Genomic DNA, 24,827 nt, shown 5'->3' with positions numbered 1-24,827 from the left:
CTCAGTATTAAACAACCCAAAAAATGCTAAACTTACCAATAAATAAATACATAAATAAATAAAAAGTGATTGAGAACACAGAGAATATTCTAATTCTCAAGCAAAGATCTGCCTTTAAATTATATTCCTCAAAGTTACAAATCACATTTGACACATAAAAGTGGAATAATCTTTAGAATATTTGGTGAAAAAAATAAAACAATAGAATACCATGTCCCATAGAGTTCCATTGTAAGTGCCTTCTGTAAATGTCATCTATGAAGGATGAGTCAAAATTTATTTCTGGTAATCAACAGCATTTTACAGATGCTGTGCACAGAGCTTAACTTGTTTTGAAACGGGAACATTGCTTAAAAATCAGAAAGAAAAAAAAATAAGAAGAAGAAATAGCAACAAAGATATCATCTTTTATTTCAATTGATACCCTTATACAATGCGTCTGTAATGGGCAGAAAGGACACAAAAGACAATTATAAGATTCTCACCGGTCATAGTCCATAACAGCTATGAGAAGGCTGATTTGGTCAATGTTCTCTGGAGGGACATCAAACACTATGGCCTCATTGTACACAGGGTTTAATGTGTTCCTCTTGGTGGAGGTTTTTCTTTTCTTCAGTCTCCGTCCATCACACATCAGAGAAACTTTCACATAAGGATCTAAGAAAAGAGTCCAAGTGAATAGTGAAAATATGTAATGTTATCATAGTAAGAATATTACAAAAAATAAAATTGGCTAAGAGCCTTTTCCAGGCGTGCAATATTCTGTATAAATAGTACTGTGTGAGAATGTAGTTGTTTAGACTTCAAATATGTGTTTTTGAAATAAAGATAGCGTCTATTTGAAAATTTGCTTCAACGTTTTCGTAGATGTGAGCTCCAGGGCGTCAGCGGACGTTCAGCGCTCATGAGCCAGCCGAGAGCAGACGTACCTAAGCCAGTTCTTCTGGAATTTACTGCTGGCTCTGATGTCTAAATAGCTGTTAAACATGAGATAGAATGTGTTTTGGGTAAATCTAATAGGCAGTCTTTGGTCTCATTAATCTATGTTTTGTTCCAGAGCAAATAGTTTTGGCTGAAGGCAAACTCTCATAACATTATAAATTATGCCTTTGTACTTTTGACTGATTTGTCTGGTAACTTTTATGATGGCTGTTGTTGTTGTTAAATATTATTATTCAATAAATAATATTTTATACAAATAATAGTAGCATTTAATAGTAGTATTTAGTGTTGATAAAAATTTGATTTGTTACATTATTCCGTCATTAGATGGCTGCAAGAGACTGTTTTATGTGTGAGTCAGCAGTTAAGACTTTTATATTGAAGGAGTTATTTTTACTTTCAACAACACCTTGAAAGATGCAGCCTACAAATGAACTGAGCAGCGCTGTCATCGGAAATCACCCTTAACAGATTGAAAGACAAAGATATCGCTTTCCTCAGTGGACATTCAAGGTAATGTTTTATTCTGAATATGAGATTGAGCTGAAGAATGAATGCTGTATCAGATGCAGGTAATCACACTCAGTCCATCTCTCTCTCTCATAATACTCTACTCTAAATAATACAGTGAACTTTTAATACAGTAATACAATAAGCTTTCAATGAAGCAACTCAACGTTCCTTCCTTACTAGTTCTAAAGTGACATTTTCGAATTAGTAACATAGGCTTGGGCTCAGCTGTTAAACTGACAAACTGAGATTTGAATCCATGGCAGAGGGTTTTTAAAGACACTCCGTTGTTGTCTCTTTTTTATTTTCACACTTGTGCCATCAAACTGTTGTATAAACACAATGTCACACTTGTAGCTGTGCGATATGGCTGTATATCAGCACGCTGTGTATTACCTACGGCCAAATATATCATTATAATCATTTAAGACCATAACCTTTTATCCACAGTTCCCTTTTGAACACAAATTCAAGGAATGACCAGAGATGGCAAAGGTACACACATCCTTCACTCAAGCAGAAGTACAAATACTCATGTTTAAAAAGACTCTGGTAAAAGTTGAAGTACTGACCACACTTTTTCACTCAAGTTAAAGTAAAGATGTATGTGCTCTGGCATGTACTTTAGTAAAGAGTAGCCATTACTACTACCTGTTTTAGTGTCACTCTGGTAACTGTACCTCACAACATATTAATACATTAATACAAAAGAGCTTACATTACACCAGCTTAAAACTTTATCTAGCCTCTTACATATCCTACCATTAGTTGCAAATCCTCTAAAGCTATTTTGTTAAGGAGAAAAAAAAGAAAGGTACACTCTAAAAAATTTTGTTTCAACCCAATTTTGGGTCAAATATGGACTAACCCAACTTTTGGGTTAAAAATTAAATGTAAAAATTTAACCTAACAGCTGGGTTAGTCCATATTTGACCCAAAGTTGGGTTGAAACAACCCAGCATTTTTTATAGTGTAATATGTCATTTCAAACTGTAAATCCAGGTATATAAATACAATCTGAATCTGCTCATACCTGAAGCTCCAGTGATGTCCATGGCTTTCAGATTTCGTGCTTTGATCATAGTGATGGTCAGTCGTCCGGCAGTGGGCAGATAGCATAGAGAAAACATCAAATCCCCCAGATCCACATTGTCCTGGCAACAGAAACAAGATTTATTTACTCACATTTACTATTCTACATGTACAATAAACACCTTCATTCATATCAATGACTGTTTGATTCAGTTATTTATTCATGCATTTGTTCATGTATTCACTCTTTCATTGAAAATCGTTATGTAGCGTCTGGACCAATCAGACACACCATTTTTCATGCTCTGTGTAGAGTTGTACAGTAAGAAAGTTATTTCCTTTAACCAGGAAATTAACGTTCTTAGAATTGACAGACAGTTGACCCTGAGAGGTCAGCTAAATATCTACAGCGGATCTAAATATTTATAATTAATTATAACTAGTTATGATTAATTATTCATATTTCCCCATGAGCTGATTCGCTACAGTTAAGACCATGGTAAATATAGATTACATGGAGTTCACCAAGGAAGAAGCTGCCACCTTCTTATGAATTTGTTCATGCCACTTTGCATCATATCAGAACAACACTAACGCCAGCAACATTAAAAAGTAACAGCCATGTTATCACTTGCTCTGGAAATAACTCAGCCGAGAATGTGAGATGAGCTTTTCTAACACCTATTCATTTGAACTTCACAATGATGGCTTACCTCCAGTCTGCTGAAAAAGGAGGATTTAACTGACGAGATTCATCTAAACCTGACCATCAGCTCACTGCAATATGAACTTCACCAACATTGTTTAGATTGACAGAACCCAGAAATGGCAGAAAAGAGATGTTATGCTGATTGGTGTCTCCAAGTAATTCAAAACTGCCTGCTATACTGAAGGACAGTTGGATATTAAGCAAAGAGAAATAGATTTGTATTTTGAAATGTGTGAGTATTCTTGCTGTGGTGATTTGAATGTTCAAAATTATGTTTCATTTTTACATGCCATTTAGGGCAATAACAGACCACAGTAATAGACCACTGTGAGAATGAATGAATGAATGAATGAATGAATGAATGAACATCCCACAGACAAACACTGACTCAGCAGTCTGCATAAGCCGTTATTGAGCAAACAAGCAGACAACAGAAAATGTATGTGATCAGAATTGCATTAAATCAAAAGTACAGGTTATTTAATACAAAAAACACAACACACATTAGTTATAACATTGCTTTCTATAATAGATTACTTGCTACTAGTGCCTCTGTGGAAAAGGCAAAAAATTGATTTTTCCTCAAAAATATTCCACACTGTAGTAGTCTCTTAATAATGGGTTTTACCTATCATGTCTAAATAGTCAGTATACAGGGTGCAAAAAAAAAAAAAAGGTGTTCTGGGCGGCAATGAGATATTATGAGTTAATATCTGACGCTCCATTGTATGCCTGAGGCTCATGCTGATGATAACCAGGGGTCGTGCTGGTTGTGACAGTAAAAGGTCATTCTAGTGCTGTGATGGGTTTTGTAGAGGATCTGAGAAGCTAGTAGTGGTGGGCCAAGCGAGGCTTCATGAAACACTGAAACAGTCGAAGCAAATGTGCCGAGGCTTCGAAACAATTCGACACCCGTCTCTACGTTGACACCTAGTGGTCATTTTGAAGTATTGCTCTGAAATAGCATTGACAACGAATCAGTTAAGCGAATTGAAGAATTAGAAGGTATATGTTGTGCTTGTCATTCCACCATGTGTGTTGGGGGAGTGGTTAGTGTGCACACTTGGCATGTTGTCAGAACCTGTCACTTAAGGTTTGCATCCCGGGTGAAGCATGTATATAATTATAATAAATATTTGAAAGTTGTGTTTTTATTGTTCTGTTCTTGTAATGTGTTGTAACATCTCTTTGACAACTGAATTAATTAATTGTGAATATGTTATAAATCTTAGTCACGTGACATGGGTGTTTCGAATCCCACTTCGGAGCAGTGTTTCGAAACATCTGCGCTTCGGGATCTCGACACCGTGTCGAAACGTCAGTTTCGCGCCAGCCATCCCTAGAAGCTAGTGGTCCTGCCATTTAGAAATGGTAAACAAATGCTCAAGGGCAACTGCTACTCTTCTATGATGATATTTCATAGACATATTGCCTGGCTTACTAAAGACATTAACGTATTTTTCAATGCAAATATGATCAACATTTCATGTATAGCAAGAAAATACTACAAGTGTTATTAGAAGTTCCATCTGGATAAATTAGTCACTTTCAGGCAACATATCTTCATCATTTACTAGTAAATGAGAGTCATGCTATTAGAGTTTCTGAAGGGCGTTCCCCTAGCGTTTTTCGACGCAGCTCGAGTTCCTGAAGAGGAACTATTGTGAAACTGAAATTCCATAAAAGTACCAACGGGAGTGTAAAGTTCTGTGTGATCTAATGACAGTCTGCAAATAAACGAACACAGATGCAGTCAGATCATTTCCATAATGACCAACACAATCTATCAAGAGCAGCACAAATGAGCATAAAGCCGCAAACAAGCAAAGCCGATAAAAATCAGGGGCCTCATTTATAAAACATGCGTACAGACAGATATATTAGAGTGTGTGTATGCTAAAATTGAAGAGCTTGAAAAAAGTCCACACACTCAAACGTCAAAGAGTCACAAGCGAGATGAAAACAATATAAGCAATTTACTGAATCAAACAAGGCAAACGTTTCGGTCACATGTTGACCATTTTCAATGCCAAGCTGACAATGTTAGAACTAGGAGCCATCTTAATTTGAGGAATCACATGATAATTAAAGAGATCACATGATCAATAAAAAAATTGATCATAGGTGCGTTCGACTTGAAGCACGGCTACAGACGGCGATCAACGAGAGTAGCCGCTTGCAGTCGGGGGCGGAGTTGAAAACGGAGCCATCAAGCCGGACATTTCTGCTCCCGTTAGTTTTCTGCTCCCGTTAGTGATGCTCGCGCGGTGTTTGCATACTCTATCACATTCACAGATGAAGTGAATTAAATGCAATATTTGTCAAATATACAGACGTTTCAGAAACGTTTTCATGAGCAACAGAAACACTTTTTATATACTGCTTAATACAGCGCCATCTGTTCAAGAATAAAGTTCAACGTAAATATATACTATTTAAATACTAATAAAGTGGGGGTATATATGCTTTCATGATAAACGGGACTCAATATAACATTGCGACTACAGTAAAAAAGCCTAGAAACACACGTCATTGTTGTCATGTGGTGAATTTGGCCAATCGTGAAACAGCTGTGTCGTCATCAGCACTCTTGCAGTCGCTCTGAAAAAGCTGCGCCAGCTGAGTCAGCCGGCTGCTCTCGAAACGCTATCGCGGTACTTTGATGCCACACGTGACAGTGACGTGGCGTCGGCGCCGGTTCAAGTCGGACTAAATTTCTAACCGACATGCACTGCTTCAAGTCAGCCGCCGATCGGTTTGCGCAGCTCCGCATGAAGTGGAACGCACCTCATGTGATCTCTTTAATTATCATGTGATAATTATCATGTGATATTGATCATGTGATCTCTTTAATTATCATGTGATTCCTCAAATTAAGATGGCTCCTAGTTCTAACATTGTCAGCTTGGCATTGAAAATGGTCAACATGTGACCGAAACGTTTGCCTTGTTTCAGTTTATTGTTTACATCATGTTGCGCCAACGTTACAACAATTTTTGGGATACCACGATCAAAACTTTGTGATTTAAACAGTTTGGTGTTGGATATTCATGCAATTATGGTGAAAACCAAGCACATTTGTGTGTTCAAAAAATAAAGAAATGCTTATATTTCTTCACTGGCCAATGGAGCGAACCAACCTCGTGACGTCACACGCTGTGGAATTGCAAGATGGTGGCGCCCTTGCTCCAAAAGCGATAACAAAACATCCTTTTTTTCTTTGAAATGGTTACATTAATCCTGTTTATTATATTTATTTATTTTTTTAATTAAAGTGGAAACCAGTTTAGTAAATAATGTAAACTTGACTAACTGCTTCACTTCACTTTAAGACACAACTATGTTTATTTGAATACCATCAAGCATGTCTACGCTTTATTTTTTCATGTTTCTTTACTGTGAGTCAGAACAGCCGGCATTGTAGTCTACTCTCCCAGGATCAGGAAACAGTCCTCCATAAAATGCACTGCACACATCTTAATATTTGGGTTGAACTGTTCTGGAACAGTGTTGTAAATACAACTTAACCACTGATTTCTAGTCGTGTCCTTCCAAAAGAGCCAGCGACTTGAGTGAGCGGAGGCCGGCGGGCTTGCGGCACCACATGTGATGACCCCGGGCTGGACTCCACTTCGTCCATAGTGAAAGCCGATCCGGCGATCCACAGCGCGAAGTTTATGTATTTCCTCAGCGACCAGCACGGATCAGCTCTAGGCATGATGAAGCGGATATCATCCTCTTTTGGAAGGCCAAACAAAGTAGTTTCACTTTCACAACGAAACACACGGCAACAACAATACTACAGCGCAACAATACTACAGCGAGAATAAAAGTTACGCCTTCTTTCTTTGCGTGAACATTTGGGCGGACGTTTGTATTAATTGTGTTTTATATATATATATATATATATATATATATATATATATATGATATATGAACATATGAAATTAGAAGAAATATGGATCAATATATTGGATATATTGTCTAGTGTTAGGGTTAAATAATGTTTTTTATAAGTTGTTCAAGGAGGGGAAAGAACTTCTCTTTCTCTTATGTGTGTATCTAACTCCAGTATTAGCCTAATAAATGTACTGACACTGTTTCTTGCACTTCAAATGATTGCTTGTAAATCTTGTTTATATTTTTGTATTTTCAAATTTTGTATTTTTTTTTTTTTTGTATTAAATACATTTCTCACACCAGTATTTTGTATTTTAAATTTAAAAATACATTTGATGAGCAAGTATTTGTAATTTGTAACAAAATACTTTTTTGGTGTATTTGTGCCCTTCTCTGCTTATTAACATGCCTATTATTAACATATTCGCTGCTTCTTAGTACTTATAAAGCACACATTCTGCATGACCATATTCTACATCCCTAATCATTAACTAAACTTAACACCTACTATTAATACGCAGCAAATTAGTTGTTTGAGGCAAAATTCGTAGTTGATTTTTTGTTAATAGTGAGAATTAGACCTTAAAATAAAGTGTGACCAGCGATTCTTGCCGCTCGCCATTCTCAATTAAATGATTTGGACATTAACTGGTGCTCTATATGTTAATTACATTAATTATTTGGCATTTACAAGCCAGAGATCTGAAACCATTCAGCTGATCACAATTTCAAGATCATTTATAATTTATAAGTTTCAAATCTGAAAGAGAGGCATACGCATGTTTTTTTTTAGTTTTTGTTTTTTTGTTTGTTTGGTTTTGTGCATACGTTCATTCTGTCAATCACACGTATGCACATTTGAGAAATGATTGTAAGATCAAATGTAGGACAGTTTCTAATGCATGATCTACTAACAACACAGCCACAGAATGGGTTAAGACGCAAATATTAGTAAACAGACTACCGCAAACCTTAGCAAAATTATTTTGCATAATTCATTTAAATACACTCTTCCCATAATTTTTGTATCTGAAAGGCAGACTCCAAGAACTGCATATAGAATAAGTTTAGCCACAAAATAACACTAATTTTCCATTTCTAATTTTTCACAGCGTGTCCTTAGTAAATCCAGGTGTTTTTTTTTTTTAAACACACAAAAAAATATAGTTTACATTGGTGCAAGCTATTAGTAAATTTTACTACAGAACATGTTGAACTCAGCAGCAAAGTTTTATAATATAATATAATATAATATAATGATTCATCCAAACCCACTCTGTTCTGCCAGACATCTCAGCAATACCAATCTGGAGTCTAGTAAACAGAGCAGTTTTTAAACATATATATTTTTAATTATATATATGATTTGGTGGTTGGGGTAGGTTTAAGGGTGGTTTGAGGTGTAAGGGATGGGTCAACAGTGTAATTATAAATGTAATTACAGAAATTAATTACAGAAGTAGTTACATGCAGGTATTTTTAAAATATAAGTACAATGTAAAAACATGTATGTACACAATAAGTGCATTGTACCAAATGATTAATTTAAATGTAAGTACATAGTAGTTAAGGCCACTTAATATAAAGTGGGACTGTCCTTTTTTTCCCCCAAAGCAGATAATCTTAATTTATATTTCCATTCAATAAGAAACTGATCTAATTCACTTTATTCTTCTGTTTAGTGGGCACTGAGCTACTGTACACTTGAATGAGGTCCATTGGGAAAAACCTCTCATTTTCTCTAGCACTCTGAATTTTGTATTTGTGATTGTTATGACAAATCCGGGTAGATATGTCTCATTAGCTTGAGTTGAGTCTCAAATGAGCTCTACTTATTATTTTTGAATTAGACGAAAGAACAGGACTTTGAACATCAAAACACATCCATGTGCTGTTAATTTCAGAATGTCACAAGTGGTTTTATTTAGAAATGCCCCTCAGAATAAGTTCATTGCTTATGCACTTTAAAAACTGCTGTTTACTAGACTCTAGATTGGTATTGCTGAGACGTCTGGCAGAACAGAGTGGGTTTGGATGAATCATTTCTATAATTCGTTGATATTATAACATCAATAATATTATAATTATATTGATATTATAATTATAATATCGATCCGTTAAAGGATTGTTAGGCTGCATTAATGAGGTCAACCGGAACACTTCCCATAACACCCAATGTTCTCGCTACATCGTAAGAAGAATGGCATCTACGCTAATATTAGTTTCTTTCATTCTTATTCTGAGGTCACCGTAGCCATACAGATCCAGTCTGTATCCAGATCAGATGGTGGATCAGCACCTAGAGACGACCTCTAAAGCCCTCAATGTCAGCGGAGACCATGTCAACTAGATGTGCCCGAGAGACAGATCCCCTGCAAAGACCTCGTCACCTCGACAACCATCAGCACATGACCACGGGAACCAGATAAGTCCTCTATTCCTGTGTTGCAGGCTGGAATTAAACCACTCCATGCTGGTGTTGTCTGGCCAGAGAAGAACTGGTCCCCCAACTGAGCCTGGTTTCTCACAAGGTTTTTTCTCCATTTCTGTCACCGATGGAGTTTTGGTTCCTTGCCACTGTCGCCTTAGGCTTGGTTAGTTGGGGAGGCTTGACTGATTGCACAGACACTATTGGAAGAGAGCTGAACTGGATGATGACATCACTGAATCATCAATGAACTGAATTTAGCTGGAAAAATGACTCTGTTATTGTCTTGCATTATTGACAATATATTTTCCTGTCTAACACTGTAAAGCTGCTTTGACCAACCAGTATTGTATAAAGCACTATACAAATAAAGTAAAGGTAAAATCAGAATTTGGCCTACAATGGCAGATTCTTCTGCCTGGTCTCATGGCAAAAACGTACCTGGGGGCACGTTTTCGTGAGATGCGAAGTGCATACCAATAAGTACATACTGCAGTTTCCAAAAGAAATGAACACTAGAGGCAGTAAAACTCCGACAGCTTTTATTCCTTTTCACACAAATTTACAGAGTTTCGATTAATAAAGCGTAATTTTTGCACAATTACTTGAAGAATATTATGTTATGACTTCAAAAAAAAATGTAATATGCTGGGAGATTTGAAAATTGATGCTTTTGAATGTTAGCATCACACATATTCAGCTTCAGATCTATGGGTTTTTATATACGGTAGGTTTTTTCGGTAGCTCACGGAGTACGGAGACGTACTTGAGAGGCGAGGAGCACTGGTAATCGAATCCCATCTAACTACAGTTTGACAAAAAAAAAGTTCAAATGGCACGGTTGCATCAACAAATGCGTTTTATGTCAGTTTTGCATTTGTTAACACTATCGGGTAGGTTTAGTATTGGGTATGCTGTAGGGCATATTTCCAACACAATAGAACATTAACTTTTAGAGACAGTCCCTGGATATTTGAATTCTGAACCGCCGTAATAGGTACCTGAAGCAATGTAATAAAAACACAGCAATACGTACCTACAGTGGTGTGAAAAAGTGTTGGCCCACTTCCTGATTTCTTATTTTTTTGCATGTTTGTCACACTTTAATGTTTCAGATCATCAAACAAATTTAAATATTAGTCAAAGATAACACAAGTAAACACAACATGCAGTTTTTAAATGAAGGTTTTTATTATTAAGGAAAAACTAAATCCAAAACTACATGGCTCTGTGTGAAGAAGTGTTTGCCCTAAACATTAAAGTGTGACAAACATGCAAAAAAATAATAAGTAATCAGGAAGGGGGCCAACACTTTTTCACACCACTGTATATCAACGGAATAAAAACGTGCTAGGGTTCACGTATCGAACCTGTGTTTTAGTGCCACTCAGTGAACATTTCTCTTTGAAACTGCGGCGAAACGTGCAGTAAGGTACGGAAAAACGGTGTTGCAGAAAAGTATCCAGAGGTACATATTTTTATGAGACCAGGTTGAGATTATTTCTGAAGCTGAATTCATTGTACACTTGTAGACATAAAAAAGCTGACTCTTTACTGGAACTTGTGACAAAAGTAGTACAATTAGGGCTAGGCAATATCACTGTAAAATCTAACAAATGTGGTAACTTAATTATTTTTTGTTGACTTTACTAAAAGTGTGATTGTTGTTTACCTTACTGATGTACATCTGTCAAATCGTACTATTTGTGCTAAAATTCCTAGTTACTCAAATATCCCTAGTTAAGGTTACATGATTTGTTTGACACCGTGTCTACACTGGATGCAAACGGCACGACACGACACAAAATACTATTGAACCCATTATAATCAGTGATGCTGTCTACACTGGATGCGGCACGACACGACACAACAAATCCCCTGACAGTAAACTGATGCCTCGTTCTATTTATGACGCAAAGTTCAAATGATTTACAACGGTCGCGTCCGGTGTAGAGACGGTAATGCCGTGCAAACCATGTGACCACAATTCGAAGCCTCATGATGGTGATTCAGTGGCATATCCGTGTCCTGTTCATGAAATCCCTACAACTATAACCAATCACGTTTTGTTTTACAATCATGTCGGGAGCAGGTTTATTTTGCACCCCTGTAAGGGACTTCATTCTATGGACAATTTGTTCAAATTGAGCTTCAGTGCTGTTTGTGTGGTTAAAAAAAATCATGTTTCCAAAAGATTGTTGGAGTGTAAGGCTTCTTTATATTTCCATAAGGATAGGTGAATGAGGATAAACTCAGGATTATGCACAATTTTTGAACATTCACAGATCCTGAACATCATCACCCATATAGCATACGTCTGCAAGATATCTGTTAAAGATCGCTTAATCTGGAAAGCATCTTTTGTGTACAAACATCTGACAGATGTCTTTAAGACGTCAGTTTTACATACATTCAAAATCATAAACATCTTAAAGACATCTTCTAAACGTCTATTTGACATCTGATAGGAAATATTGCAGATAGGACGTATTGCAGATGAGCAAACACTCTAAAAAAATGCATCTTGCAGATGTAAATGCAGACGTCAAATAGACGTCTCTGTGATATATGTGTGCTATCAGGGCAGTAATACCCTCGCAACGCGTCCAAAGCAAATATAAATCTACTGCAATGCTGTCTACACTGGACGAGGTGCAACACGATGAAGGACAAATGATTCGCACATTTGCTTCGATGCATCCAGTTGCAGTTATAGCTGTTGCAGCCTTTTAAAGCACAATCAAAAAGAGGCGCATCGCGGGTGCCCCCGTGGAGCCTGGCCGGGCTCTCTCTGATGCAGCAACAATGCGACGACGAAAAGAAGGAAGACGAGGCTTTCAAATTGTGCCTTCCCAGGAAGGCAGCTTTGTCTAACCCCCCTGCCACGGAGACGGAGGGTCTTTCTTGCAAGGCTCGGCCACCTTCCTCCCGAGGCTGCCCAGCCCAGGTGTTCAGTGGATGTTGTGTGTTCTCCCCCCACATTCAGGGGGTCTGTTGTGAGGAAAAATTCACAAGCAGTGTCACCACACCGCACATACTTTGTTCCCCTCACCCAAATAATAAAGGCTTCGGCCCCTGTGTTCCCCGACACAAAACACACACAAAACACAAAAAGCACAATAAATCAAGTTAATCAAATGAATTCATTTCAAGGGGAGTACATCTCTCTACAGAGAGAGAACACACCTCTATAAACCCCTGCATGTCGCCTCTAGTCTGTCCACTAGATGGCGCCATTGCACCACAAATGAGCGAACAGGCCGAATTGCCAGCTCTAAGCAGTTTTCCGGTTTGTGTAGGATCTCTAGTGAATCATGTAACAGCCTGACTGTCTGTGTCAGCTCCCGAATGGATGATTCACACAATAACGAAGGGGTACAGACTTCAGTTTGCCAAAAGTGAAAACCCCCACATTTCAACGGAGTTATCTCTTATCATACAGAAGAGAGCTCTGCTCACATTCTGAAAGACGAAATCCCCTCCCTCCTCGAGAAAGGAGCGGTTCGATTGGTCCCTTCTCACTAACGCAGTTAGGGATTTCACTCACGTTATTTCCTAATTCCAAAGAAGGACGGTTCCCTCCGTCCCATCTTGGATCTCAGGGTGTTGAACAAACATTTAAGGAAATACAGTTTCAGAATGTTAACACACGGGTCTCTATTACGCTCAATAAATCAGAGCGATTGGTTCATATCGATCGATCTGAAAGATGCTTTCTTCCACATAAGCATTTATCATCTGCACAGGAAATTCCTTCATTTCTCCTACCAAGGCATGTGTTACGAATTCACGGTCCTCCCATTCGGTTTGGCTCTCAGCCCACCAACTGCCTATGCACGGAGGTGGGTCTGGCCCCGTTGAGAATAGCAGGTCTCAGGATTCTGTACGTCGGTGGCCGAGAGAGCTCAACGCGCTGCAACTTCAGAAAGCACATGCAAATAGAAAAAGCACCAGCACATCAAGAAAACATCTTCATCAGTTTGACAGCAGGTGCTGCAAATTCTCAGAATGCAAACAAATAAAGAAACGCACTGCAAATGCTCACAACACAACTAAATAAAGGATTGTATTTGCAGAGTGTTTCTTTGTTTGGTTGTGTTGTTGCAGTGCGTTTCTTTATTGGGTTGTGTTGTGAGCATTTGCAGCACGTGTGTTGTTAAATTGATGAAGTTGTTTTCTTAATTTGCAGGTGCTTTTTTTCTATTTGCAGTGCGTTTCTTTATTGGGTTATGTTGTGAGCATTTGCAGTCTGTGTGTTGTCAAATTGATTAAGTTGTTTTCTTAATTTGCATGCGCTTTTTTCTATTTGCAGTGCGTTTCTTTATTTGGTTGTGTTGTGAGCATTTGCAGAGCGTGTGTTGTCAAATTGATGAAGTTGTTTCCTTAATTTGCAGGTGTTTTTTTTTCTATTTGCAGCGCGTTGAGCTCTCTCGGCCACCGTAATTCTGACATATATAGACGATTGTCTAAATATAGCCGATTCAAGAAAGAAAGTGATGCAGAACACTGCCCGTGTGCTCGCTCACGTCACAGAGCTCGGCTTCAGAGTGAATGTGAACAAGAGCAATTTAACTCCTGCCCAGTATGTGATATTTCTGCGTCTGGAGCTGAATTCCATTATGATGCGCATGCTTGTCGCAAGAGCACATTCTCTCTTTCATGAATTGCCTCTCGCAGTTCAGGGAAGAAGCGTGGGTACAGTATCGCACATGTCTCAGATTACAGGGTCTTGTGGCTTTCGGCTGTCCATGTCCTGCCTCTGGGCCTTCTGAGAATGAGGGTGTTCATGAAGTGGGTTTCATCTCTTCATCTCAGATCTTTGCCGCTCTGTCACAGTGACGTGCTCGTGTACAGCAGCACTGGAGGAAGATTTTACACTCAGGGGACCCCCCCGGGGACCATCATGTTGTGGAAATCGAGACGTGTCCTTAACAGGATGGGGAGCCACTCAGAAGGGCAGATTAATGAACGGTGTGTGGCCGAGCACACTCCACTCAGCCCACATAAATTATTTGGAGCTCCTCACTGTTTGGAAGGCTCTGAAACATTTTCTGCCCTGCCTGCAGGGGCATCACGTACTGGTGCGTTGCGACAACACCACAGCCGTGGCACATATCAACCGCCAAGGGGGGATGCGCTCCTCCAAGCTTCATGCTCTAGCTCACAAGCTGTTAGTATGGAGCACGCTGCATTTTCTGTCGCTATGGGCGACCCATGTCCCAGGCATTCTGAACAGGGGTGCAGACCTTTTGTCAAGGGGAAACTCACTCTACGGAGAATGGCGCCTCCACCCTCAGATAGTGGATCTGCTATGGAAGAGGTTCGGTCGGGCAGCTGTCGATCTCTTCGCCTCACGCCAAAATGCCCATTGTCCTATACTCTTCTCGCTACGGGATGAGGCCCAATGTGCTGCTCTATGCTTTTCCTCTGCTCTGCCTGATATCTCCAACTCTGGTCAGGGTGAAAGAACAGAGCATGACTCTGATTTTGATAGCACCCAGGTGGCCCAAATCTTCATGGCTGGCAGAGATAGTTTCTCTTCTGTATGCACAGCCATGGCCCCTCCCATTACGCATGGACCTCCTGTCTCAAGTGAATGGGGAAATATACTACCCGCACCCAGATATGGTAGCTCTCTGGGCCTGGCCCGTGAGTGGGCAAATTTAAACACATTGGGGCTCCCCCCTTGTGTTGTTGCTACCATGCAGAATGCTAGAGCATCCTCTACACGCTCCCTTTATGATTTCAAGTGACGTGTGTTTGAGGAGTGGTGTGAGGGGCGTCAGCTGATATCATATCAGTGCTCATTCGTTGACATTTTGGGTTTTTTGCAAGACCTCATCGATGGTGGTAAATCTTTCTATTAAGGTCTACTTAGAGGCTATCGCTGCATGTCATGTTGGGTTTGATGGCACTACGGTGGGGCAACACCCCCTTATTCGTAGATTTATGAAGGGCGTACGCTGTTCTCTTCCAGTCACTAGAAGAGCAGTTCCAGGATGGGACCTGTCCATGGTGCTGGAGGCTTTGTCTCAACAGCTGTTTGAGCCCCTGGGAAATATTCCCCTGAAGCTTGTCTTTCAAGACAGCTCTGCTCCTGGCCTTGGCATCAGCCAAACGTGTCAGTGATTTGCATGCACTCTCTGTTCACCCCTGTTGCATTCATTTCTCTCTCAGTGGAGATAAGGTTTTTCTCAGGCCTAACCCGGCCTTTATGCCTAAATGCTTCCCAGCTTTCACATGTGAGGTGCTTGAGCTTTCAACTTTTCACCCTCCTCCATTCTCCTCTGCCAGAGGATCAGAGGCTGAATGCTTTGTGTCCTGTTCATGCCCTGCGAGTTTACATTGACAGGACCAGCCCTTTCAGGAGGAGTGATCAGCTCTTCATTTCTTGAACAAAAAGAAAGAATAGAAAAAGAATAGAGCAAGCTAGTGTTAGAGGCCTTTTTTGCTTTTGTTAATTGTATAATAAATACAACGAAAATAAAGATAGAATACAAAAAGATTAGAGAAGCAAGTGTTATTTATTTTAATTTTTTTAAAGAAAACAAGCAGTTAGCAAATAAATAGAGTGCAAGTCTAAAAGGGGCAATTTTTTTATATATAACAACACACATAATATATATATATATATATATATATATATATTATGTGTGTTGTCAGGTTTTGTATGCATGTTACCGCATGTCATGCTTTTATGGCCGGTATTGCATGCCCACTTTGTGAGGGGTCAGATACTTGGTGACGTGTCAAGCACCGCCTTCCAGGAGACCGTCCTCTGGCTTACAGGGCCTCGCTGTGAGTGTACTGGGCAACCGGGGAGCTGTCCATATCTGCCATAGGTTGACCTCGAACATGAGATGATGAAAGAGAACAATAGGTTACTGTTCGTAACCCCGGTTCTCTGAAACATCGAGTGGAGAGATCCACCAAGTTTGCCCAGCTTGCTGCACGAGAAGCAAATATGCTAACTGAGGAAAGGTAGTGCGTGCTGGGACTTTATGCGCTCAGTGAAGGAGCGGTCCCTTACCTGCTATTGGACACGCACTCCTGTCTGTCAAGCCAGACTTGGTGCAATTGGATGCGTCTGCAGAAGTCAGGTACGGATGCCCTTCCCATAGGTGGATCTCTCCACTTGATGTTTCAGAGAACCGGGGTTACAAACAGTAACCTATTTTTATTTCACGACGAGTCCACCCTGATTGTAAAGCAAAACATGATTAGTTATAGCGAGAATGTGCTACGACTGGTCAACGAATCATGTAAAAAAATGTGGCTGTTATCTGATATCTTGAGTAGACAGTGAGTGGAGTCCACGCATTTGTGGATTGTCAGCGTCTTGATGCAAGAAATGTTTCAAAATCCACAAATGCGCATAGCAATCCACAAATGCTCAGAAAGCTATTCACAGATGTGCGGGGAGCGATCCACAAATGTATGCAGCAATCTACAAATGCACAGGACGCAATTCACAAATAAATGCCAAGCAAAATTGTGTTTGTGACATAAAAAGATATTTGTGAATATGCTTTTTTTATTTGTGAATTTAATTCATGTTTGTGAAACTCACTAGATTTATCTGTGGCTCTTTACTATTTATTATTCATTTATTTGTGGATTTATCAATATGTTTAATTTTTGTTAATCTATTTACATTTATTTGTGGATCACAATCTATTTATTTGGAATTATGCAACAATTCTTGAACAATTGTTTTATTTTTTAAAAGTCACTAATGTACAACTTCTTTTTTAAAACTTGAAGTATTTTAATACCAGCCGTTGTTTATATATTCCCAGTAATTTTATTTGGGCTCAGATTTGGCCCAAATCAACAGCTAACGTGTGGCCCAGAGTAGTATGTGTTTGGCGGCCCAGAACTGGTCCACATTTTTTTAGTCAGAACTGAACCAAAACAGTGCCATGAAGTGAGCCAAATAATAAAACAGATGTGGTCCAATGGTATTCGTGTGTGGTTGAGTTCTGTAAAGGACTGACGGCCCTTACATGGCCCACATGTGGCTGATACACCAAAAGCCATTATTTAACCATAATTACGCCACACCTATTTTTATTTTTTATTTTTTTTAAATACTCAATACACAGTAAATCTTAAACACATCTTAAACAACAACAACAAAAATGATTCACAGTCATTTGTTTTATTTTTATAATAGAATTTCAATAACAGAATTACAATACGGATGATAACAGAAGTGTGTCATGTTGTAAATGTCAAATGAGTGAATAAATGTACAATAATTGATACTTTTAGAAAGTATTGCCAGTCTTTCTCACTCACAGTCTGTCAGGAAAAAGGAGAGAAAAAGAACATTAGTATACCATTATTAGTATCATACATTAGATATTATTCGAATATTAAGACGCGCACGTATTATTAATGACTGCAAATCAACACTGCACACATTCCCTTTTTCTACCACCTAAGATACGAATGCTGCTGTGTAGCAATTTTTAAATAAAGAAAACAGTTACTCTAATAGCACGCTATTTTTAGATATAATACTTAATAATATAAATCATAATAAAAACATTAGGGGTGTAACGGTACACAAAAATGTACCTTGTACATTGCTTGTACTTGCGATATGTCACGCCACATCAAAGAGCGTCAAAACGACATTTATCGTTTGCATTTCCTGATAAAAATGTTTTGTATCGAAAATAAGTACTAAATAAATACAAAGCTTATTGCGATTATTGGACAGGAGTTAATGTATTAGTGAAGTTGTATTCACGCATGAGAACTGAAATGGATTAAGTTCCACACATGCAGTGGTTAAAACAACACTGTATCTGTGTGCTACACATACCGAACCGAGCAATTTTTTCTCAGTACGAATAAGTATACCATTACACACCTAGAAAGCATTAAAAACACCAAAACTGCACTTACCTAAAGATAAGAGTGTGTCTGGACAGAGGCGGTTGGGAGCAGAGCGGGAAATAACGGACACATTTTCAAATATACAGTAATCCATCAATAGGAATAAGGGAAGATACAAAGCAACCAATAGCATTGTTGAATGGGCTGAAATGTGGACTGCAACAAACCTGCCACACATGACTATAGCAGGTTATATGTGTTTTTCCAAGTAAAAGCCAAATGTTAACCATACGTTAACATATTCCACGGTGTGCCATAGCCAAGCCTATGGCTCTCAGTTGTGTGCTGTCATCTGGGCCATATACCTCAATACAAACAGTCATCCAAAAGAAAGGGGTGGGGCATTCGCGGGATTTAAAGTATCGATCAAGCACGTCCCGTTCTTTATTTTCCCATTCATCCATGCTTCATCACTCTAACGTTTCAGTAATTCAACCACTGAGAGCTGTGCAGATATATTTATGTGGCACGACAAAGATGATAGAACAAAATGTATATTGACTGTCACTTTATATTGTCTCAACAATAGCAAGAACTTTTGGGCCTAGGTATGGCATGGCAGAGCACATATGGGCCAAACTTTCACCATATATGTTTTGCCATGGCTGTAGAATTGGAGGGAATTGTCTTTTGGATGACTATTTGTATTGAGGTATATGGCCCAGATGACAGCACACAACTGAGAGCCATATGTGGCTTGGCTATGGCACACCGTGGAATATGTTAACTTACGTTTGGCTTTTATTTGGAAATACACACATAACCTGCTATAGTCATGTGGCAGTCCACATTTCAGACCATTCAACAGTGCTATTGGTTGCTTTGTATCTTCCCTTATTCCTAATGTTGGAGTACTGAAAATTTGAAAATATGTCTGTTATTTCCCGCTATGCACACTCTTATCTTCAGGTAAGTGCAGTTTTGGTGTTTGAAATGTTTTCTAGGGTTGTAATGGTACATTTATTCATACAGAAAAATTTTGTTCAGTTCAGTATGTGTACCGAACAAATACAGTGTTGTTTTAACCAACCACTGCATGTGCGGAACTTAATCTGTTTCAGTTCTCATACGTGAATACAACTTCACTAATACATTACCTCCTGTCCAATAATCGCAATAAGCTTTGTATTTATTTAGTACTTATTTTTTTGCGATACAAAACATTTTTGAAACAAAGTCTCATCTTTAAAATTGTCTATTTTATCAGGAAATTCAAACGATACATGCCATTTAGATGCTCTTTGAAGTGGAGTGACAGATCGCAAGTACAAGCGGTAGTGTCGGAGAGTGAGTGAATGCGATCATCCCCTTCTCTTTTCTATAGTTATAACATGAAATAAACATGAGTAAACATCTCATGTCTCACATAATCTCTCAATAAGTTTTTCAACCGTGGAAAAATGTCAATAAAACACTTTGTAAACAATGTCACAAAGCAGCGCATTACCTTTACCTCAAGCAAGTCATTCAGTGTCAACAGCTCGTTACTTTGCTAGAAAAAAATAACTCTGGAGAAGAGCATTTCGCTAAATATTTGCACTATATTAGCCTACATATTCATTATATAATTTTACTGAATCTGTTAGTGATGTCTTAATTAGTGTACGTTTAATTAGTTTACATTTTAAATCTGTCATGAAAACAAAGTAGAGACATAATTTTATAATTAAACTTAAACATTATGGAAAAACTGCCTATTTGCAATTTACATGCTTGATTGTTGATTATTGTGTCTAAAAATAAATATAGTTTAACAACGTCGTTTGCACTGCGCTCTTGCGTTACTTGATCTTTTTATTTTGGTGCGTCAATCTGTTGAGTTACTTAGTATAGGAAATTATGATCCGCACTCACGAGAACAATCTTCTTTTTTCTTTTATTTTACATTCATTACTGATGGGAAAAGACACAAACGTTTCAGCTCAAAGCCTTCCTCAGTGTGTAAAGCAATTTAATCCCTCCACCCACTTTTCAAATCACTAATTATATTGATGTCATCATTCATTAGCCAATGTTCAATTACCACAATCATTAAATCATTTCCACTTAAACCCTGGAAAATTTACATATATATATATATATATCCAACACAAAACGTCACATCCACTAGTACACCTCACAATATACCCGTGACTAAAACAATAGTTATTTAGGATCACATATTTATCACTATTATACAAACCTATAGTTTATCCTATCAATCATCAATATCTACTCCACCAATTAACTTTAAATTGTATAACAATGGAAAATTCAATAATTAAGAACATCAGAAATACATCGTCATAAACAATCATTGTTTTTCACACTGTAAATACTCAATTTATTATATAGAATATTAAAAATGAATACGACCAACCATAGTTCATTAAAGAAAGACAGAAAGATCTAATTCCTCATTCATGCCATTTGGGTTTAGTGATTTAAGTTTATGAATCCAAAATGCTTCTCGTTTCAATAGTTCTTTATTTATATTACCTCCTCTACGTGACCCAAAAACTTCCTCTATTCCTATACATTCCAATTGCTTGATGTCATGTCCCAATTCGTTAAAATGTCTCGCTACTGGAGAGGTTATGTCTTGTCGTCGTATACTAGATTTATGTTCATTAATTCGTAAATTTCAATTGACGCAAAGATTTTCCTATATATATCTTTTGACAGGGACATTTTAATATATAGATCACATTACGAGTTGAACAGGTAATACAAGATGTGATTTTAAAACATTTCCGTGTTAATGGACATATAAACTCTTTACACTTGACCAAATTCCTGCAAGCGGCACAGTTTCTACATGGGAAACAGCCTTGTATATAAGCAGACTTTTTCCTCCTTACTACATCCGAGTTTACCATCATATCTGATAGATTTCGTGATCTTTTAAAAGTGAATAATGGGCGATATTGAAATTTAAACCGAAACGTTTGTGTCTTTTCCCATCAGTAATGAATGTAAAATAAAATAATTCTAATTCATGCTGCATCGAGAATTGCAATAGTAACGCAGATCATCTTTCTGAGAGAAAACTGGACAATGCAATATGTTTTTTTGTTTGCTTTTTTTTTGCCTTTTCTACGTGTAAAACCCCAAGGGAACCAGGTCGTGAATATGACAAGAAGATGCCGGATGGTAAATTTATTAATAATGTCACTGATTAAACCCACTGCCTATCACTCAATAAAAGAGTCACATTGCTGGGTGTTTTTTTTTAATTTTTGATTTTGTTTGGTTTAATGGTAACACTTTATTTTGATGGTCCTTTTTGAACATTCTGTTGACAATAAATAACATTGCACCTATATGTCTACTAACTCACATTAGAGTATTAGTAGACTGTTTGCTTAATATCTGCTATTGTGATGGTCTCCCAACAGACATTCTACTGACTATAAGTAACTTTGCAAGTACGTGTCAACTTATTCTAACCCTAACCCTACCAGTCTACTAATAATCTACTAACACTCTAGTGAGAGTTAGTAGACATGTAGGTGCAACATTACCTATAGTCAACAGAATGTGTTAAAGGGACCATAAAAATAATGTGAAATCGGTTTAATAATTAACATTACCTTTGCGAGTATGACTCTCACTCGATTTGTGAATTAGCAGAACTTGAACAGGGACATTCTAAAATACTTATCACAAATAATGCTTAATGTGGATTAACATTCCAAGACAGTAATACAGACAAAACTATAAAGCATACTATGTGCAGATATGCACTTAAGCCCAAATGTGAATGCAACGTGTTTATTCACATTTTAAGCGTTTCCCTCTCTTATAAAGAAAACGCATGCACCGATATGTTGAAATTAAAAGACCATATTCTGTAGACACCTTACACATAAAGCACACTATGTGCAGTAAAACAGATGAGCCCAAAATATGAGCTTTCAATATCAATATCTTAATCCATAAGAGAGGTGGTAGTGCTTCTGGGTCTTTCGTCCATTCTGTAGCTGGCAGGTCATACGGGTCGATGTTGTTGATGTCAAGCAGTTTCTTTAAATTACGCTGCTTGGCGGTGTTATTTTGGGTCTCCTAATAGAACCCCTTTCCTTTTGCTTTCTCCTTCTCCATTTCTTCCCAAGAAACTGTGCCGTATCGCAAAAATGCAAACAAATATCAAGCTGCTCTCTCTCTCTCTGTTGCTCTTTCTCTCTGTCTCACTGTCGAAGTAACCATGGCAACGGATAGCGTATCCTGCTCATATGGTGTTGCCTTCCTGAAATGCAATGCGGAGTGAAAACATTGTGACATAACTCCTCATTCTCTATATGGCTCCCTATTTTATAGCTATAATTATGATATACTAATGTTTTTTCTCTCCTTTTTCCTGACAGACTGTGAGAAAGACTGGGAAGAAAAGTATCAATTATTGTACATGTATTCACTCATTTGACATTTACAACATAACACAATTCTGTTATTTTCTGTATTGTACTTCTGTTATTAAAATTATGTTTTAAAAAACAAAAATGACTGTGAATTCATTTTTGTGTTTAAGATGTGTTTAAGATTTACTGTGTAATGTTTATTTTAAATAAAATAAAAAAATAGGTGTGGCATAAATATGGTTAAATAATGGCTTTTGGTTCATATATTGGCCACGTCTGTTTTTATTATTTGGCTCACTTTAGGTTGGGTTATGGCACTGTTTGGTTCAGTTCTGACTAAAAAGATGTGGACCAGTTCTAGGCCGGCAAACACGTAATAATCTGGGCCACACTTTAGCTGTTGATTTGGGCCAGAAGGATCCAAAGGCAATTTGCTGACTGAGTCTGATTTGATTCACTCAACCTTTGAAAATTAGTAATTTGTTTGTGAATCAAACTACACTGAGCACGCTGTTGTTGCATTACACCCGCAAAGACAAAGTAATATGTGCAATCTGAATTTAAAAATATTATTTATTTTGTTGTAGCACTGCCGTGGTGAAGCTCAGACACAGAAAAGCACTGTATATAAGTGAAAGCCGTAAAACATAAGTGCAGCTTTTTAAATTGTGTTTTTCAATGTAATCTGTCTGCTCCACTAGAACAGGCACACTTTTATTAGAGTGAACAAAACTATAAAAGTGCATATAATGTGACTAAAATCGTAGTACTTAACGTATTTTACTACAGTGGGGATCATAAACGTATGCAAAAGTTTGATCTGAACACACTGTTTGGAATCTGACACTTTTTTTCTTTCCCCTAATAAATATTCTGAACTACTGCATGAACTCTGGCAACAACATTTATCCAACATATATGGGTAACACTTTATTTTGTTGGTCCCTTTTGAACATTCTGATGACAATAACTATTGTTGCACATACATGTCTACTAACTCTCATCAGAGTATTAGTAGACTGTTTGCTTAATATTTGATAACTCTTTATTGTGATGGTTTCCCAACAGACATTCTACTGACTATAAGTAACTTTGCAAGTACATGTCAACTTATTCTAACCCTAACCCTACCAGTCTACTAATACTCTACTAATACTCTAATGAGAGTTAGTAGACATGTAGGTGCAACGTTACTTATAATCAACAGAATGTGTTAAAGGGACCATCAAAATAAAGTGAAACCAAAATCTTTGTCATTTTTGGAGCTCAACAGCCCCAGTCCCGTATATAGTAGGGGAATTTACCGTTAACCATTTAACAGGTTTTTACTGTAGCATTTTTACAGTCTTTTACCGTTAAATTCACGGTCATTTTTTTACAGTGTATATATAACTTTGCAAGTACATGTCAACTTTATGCTAACCCTACCCTACCAGTCTACTAATACTCTACTAATACTCTAATGAGAGTTAGTAGACATGTAGGTGCAACGTTACTTATAATCAACAGAATGTGTTAAAGGGACCATCAAAATAAAGTGAAACCGTGACTTCCCCTATGGTGAAAAACTGTATTGGACATTATGTAATTTTACAGCAATATACAGTTTTTGGAAGTGAAAAAGAATGTATAATTTACAGTGAAAAACTGTGAATTAACATTCCCAGAATTCCATTTCACATTTGATGTTTTTTCGTTAAAACAACTATGTTTCTTAGTTATTTCTTATCAGTTGTGTACATTAGGGGTTATATGTTACATCTAATGTTGTTACATTAATGTTTATTGCATTATTTCAGTTTCATGTGTGTTACCATGATGGTGTTTAGTGTTTGTGTGAATGACACTGTGCACCTTCTATATTAGAATTTCCCTCCTCAGCTTGTGGAAAAGCTGCTTGTGATGAGCTTTGGTTCATCATGTGACTTTCTCATCACCACCTGCTTATGGAAGTTATCCGTGTATTACAAAGGTACTAAACAGATTTCAGTACTTCAATAGGTTGGTATATTAACATTATATCAGTTAATGAAATTACGGTATTTAACTGTAAATTTAA

General features: G+C 37.7%; 1 protein-coding gene across 1 annotated transcript in view; it reads right to left on the bottom strand.

Moving 5' to 3' along the window:
* The window catches only part of LOC107741892 (synaptotagmin-9-like), a 72,942-nt gene that overhangs the window by 10,081 nt on the left and 38,034 nt on the right, over positions 1 to 24,827 (bottom strand). The window contains exons 4-5 of the mRNA XM_016554689.1: positions 2,486 to 2,606; positions 486 to 657 (exon numbers count right to left, since the gene is read on the bottom strand). Coding sequence (XP_016410175.1) covers positions 486 to 657; positions 2,486 to 2,606 — 293 coding nt within the window. The remainder of the gene's footprint in view (positions 1 to 485; positions 658 to 2,485; positions 2,607 to 24,827) is intronic.

This window comes from Sinocyclocheilus rhinocerous, unplaced genomic scaffold, assembly GCF_001515625.1.
Source record: "Sinocyclocheilus rhinocerous isolate Xijiao unplaced genomic scaffold, SAMN03320098_v1.1 scaffold376, whole genome shotgun sequence".
NCBI lineage: Eukaryota > Metazoa > Chordata > Actinopteri > Cypriniformes > Cyprinidae > Sinocyclocheilus > Sinocyclocheilus rhinocerous.
This window is presented reverse-complemented; position numbering and strand designations above follow the sequence as displayed.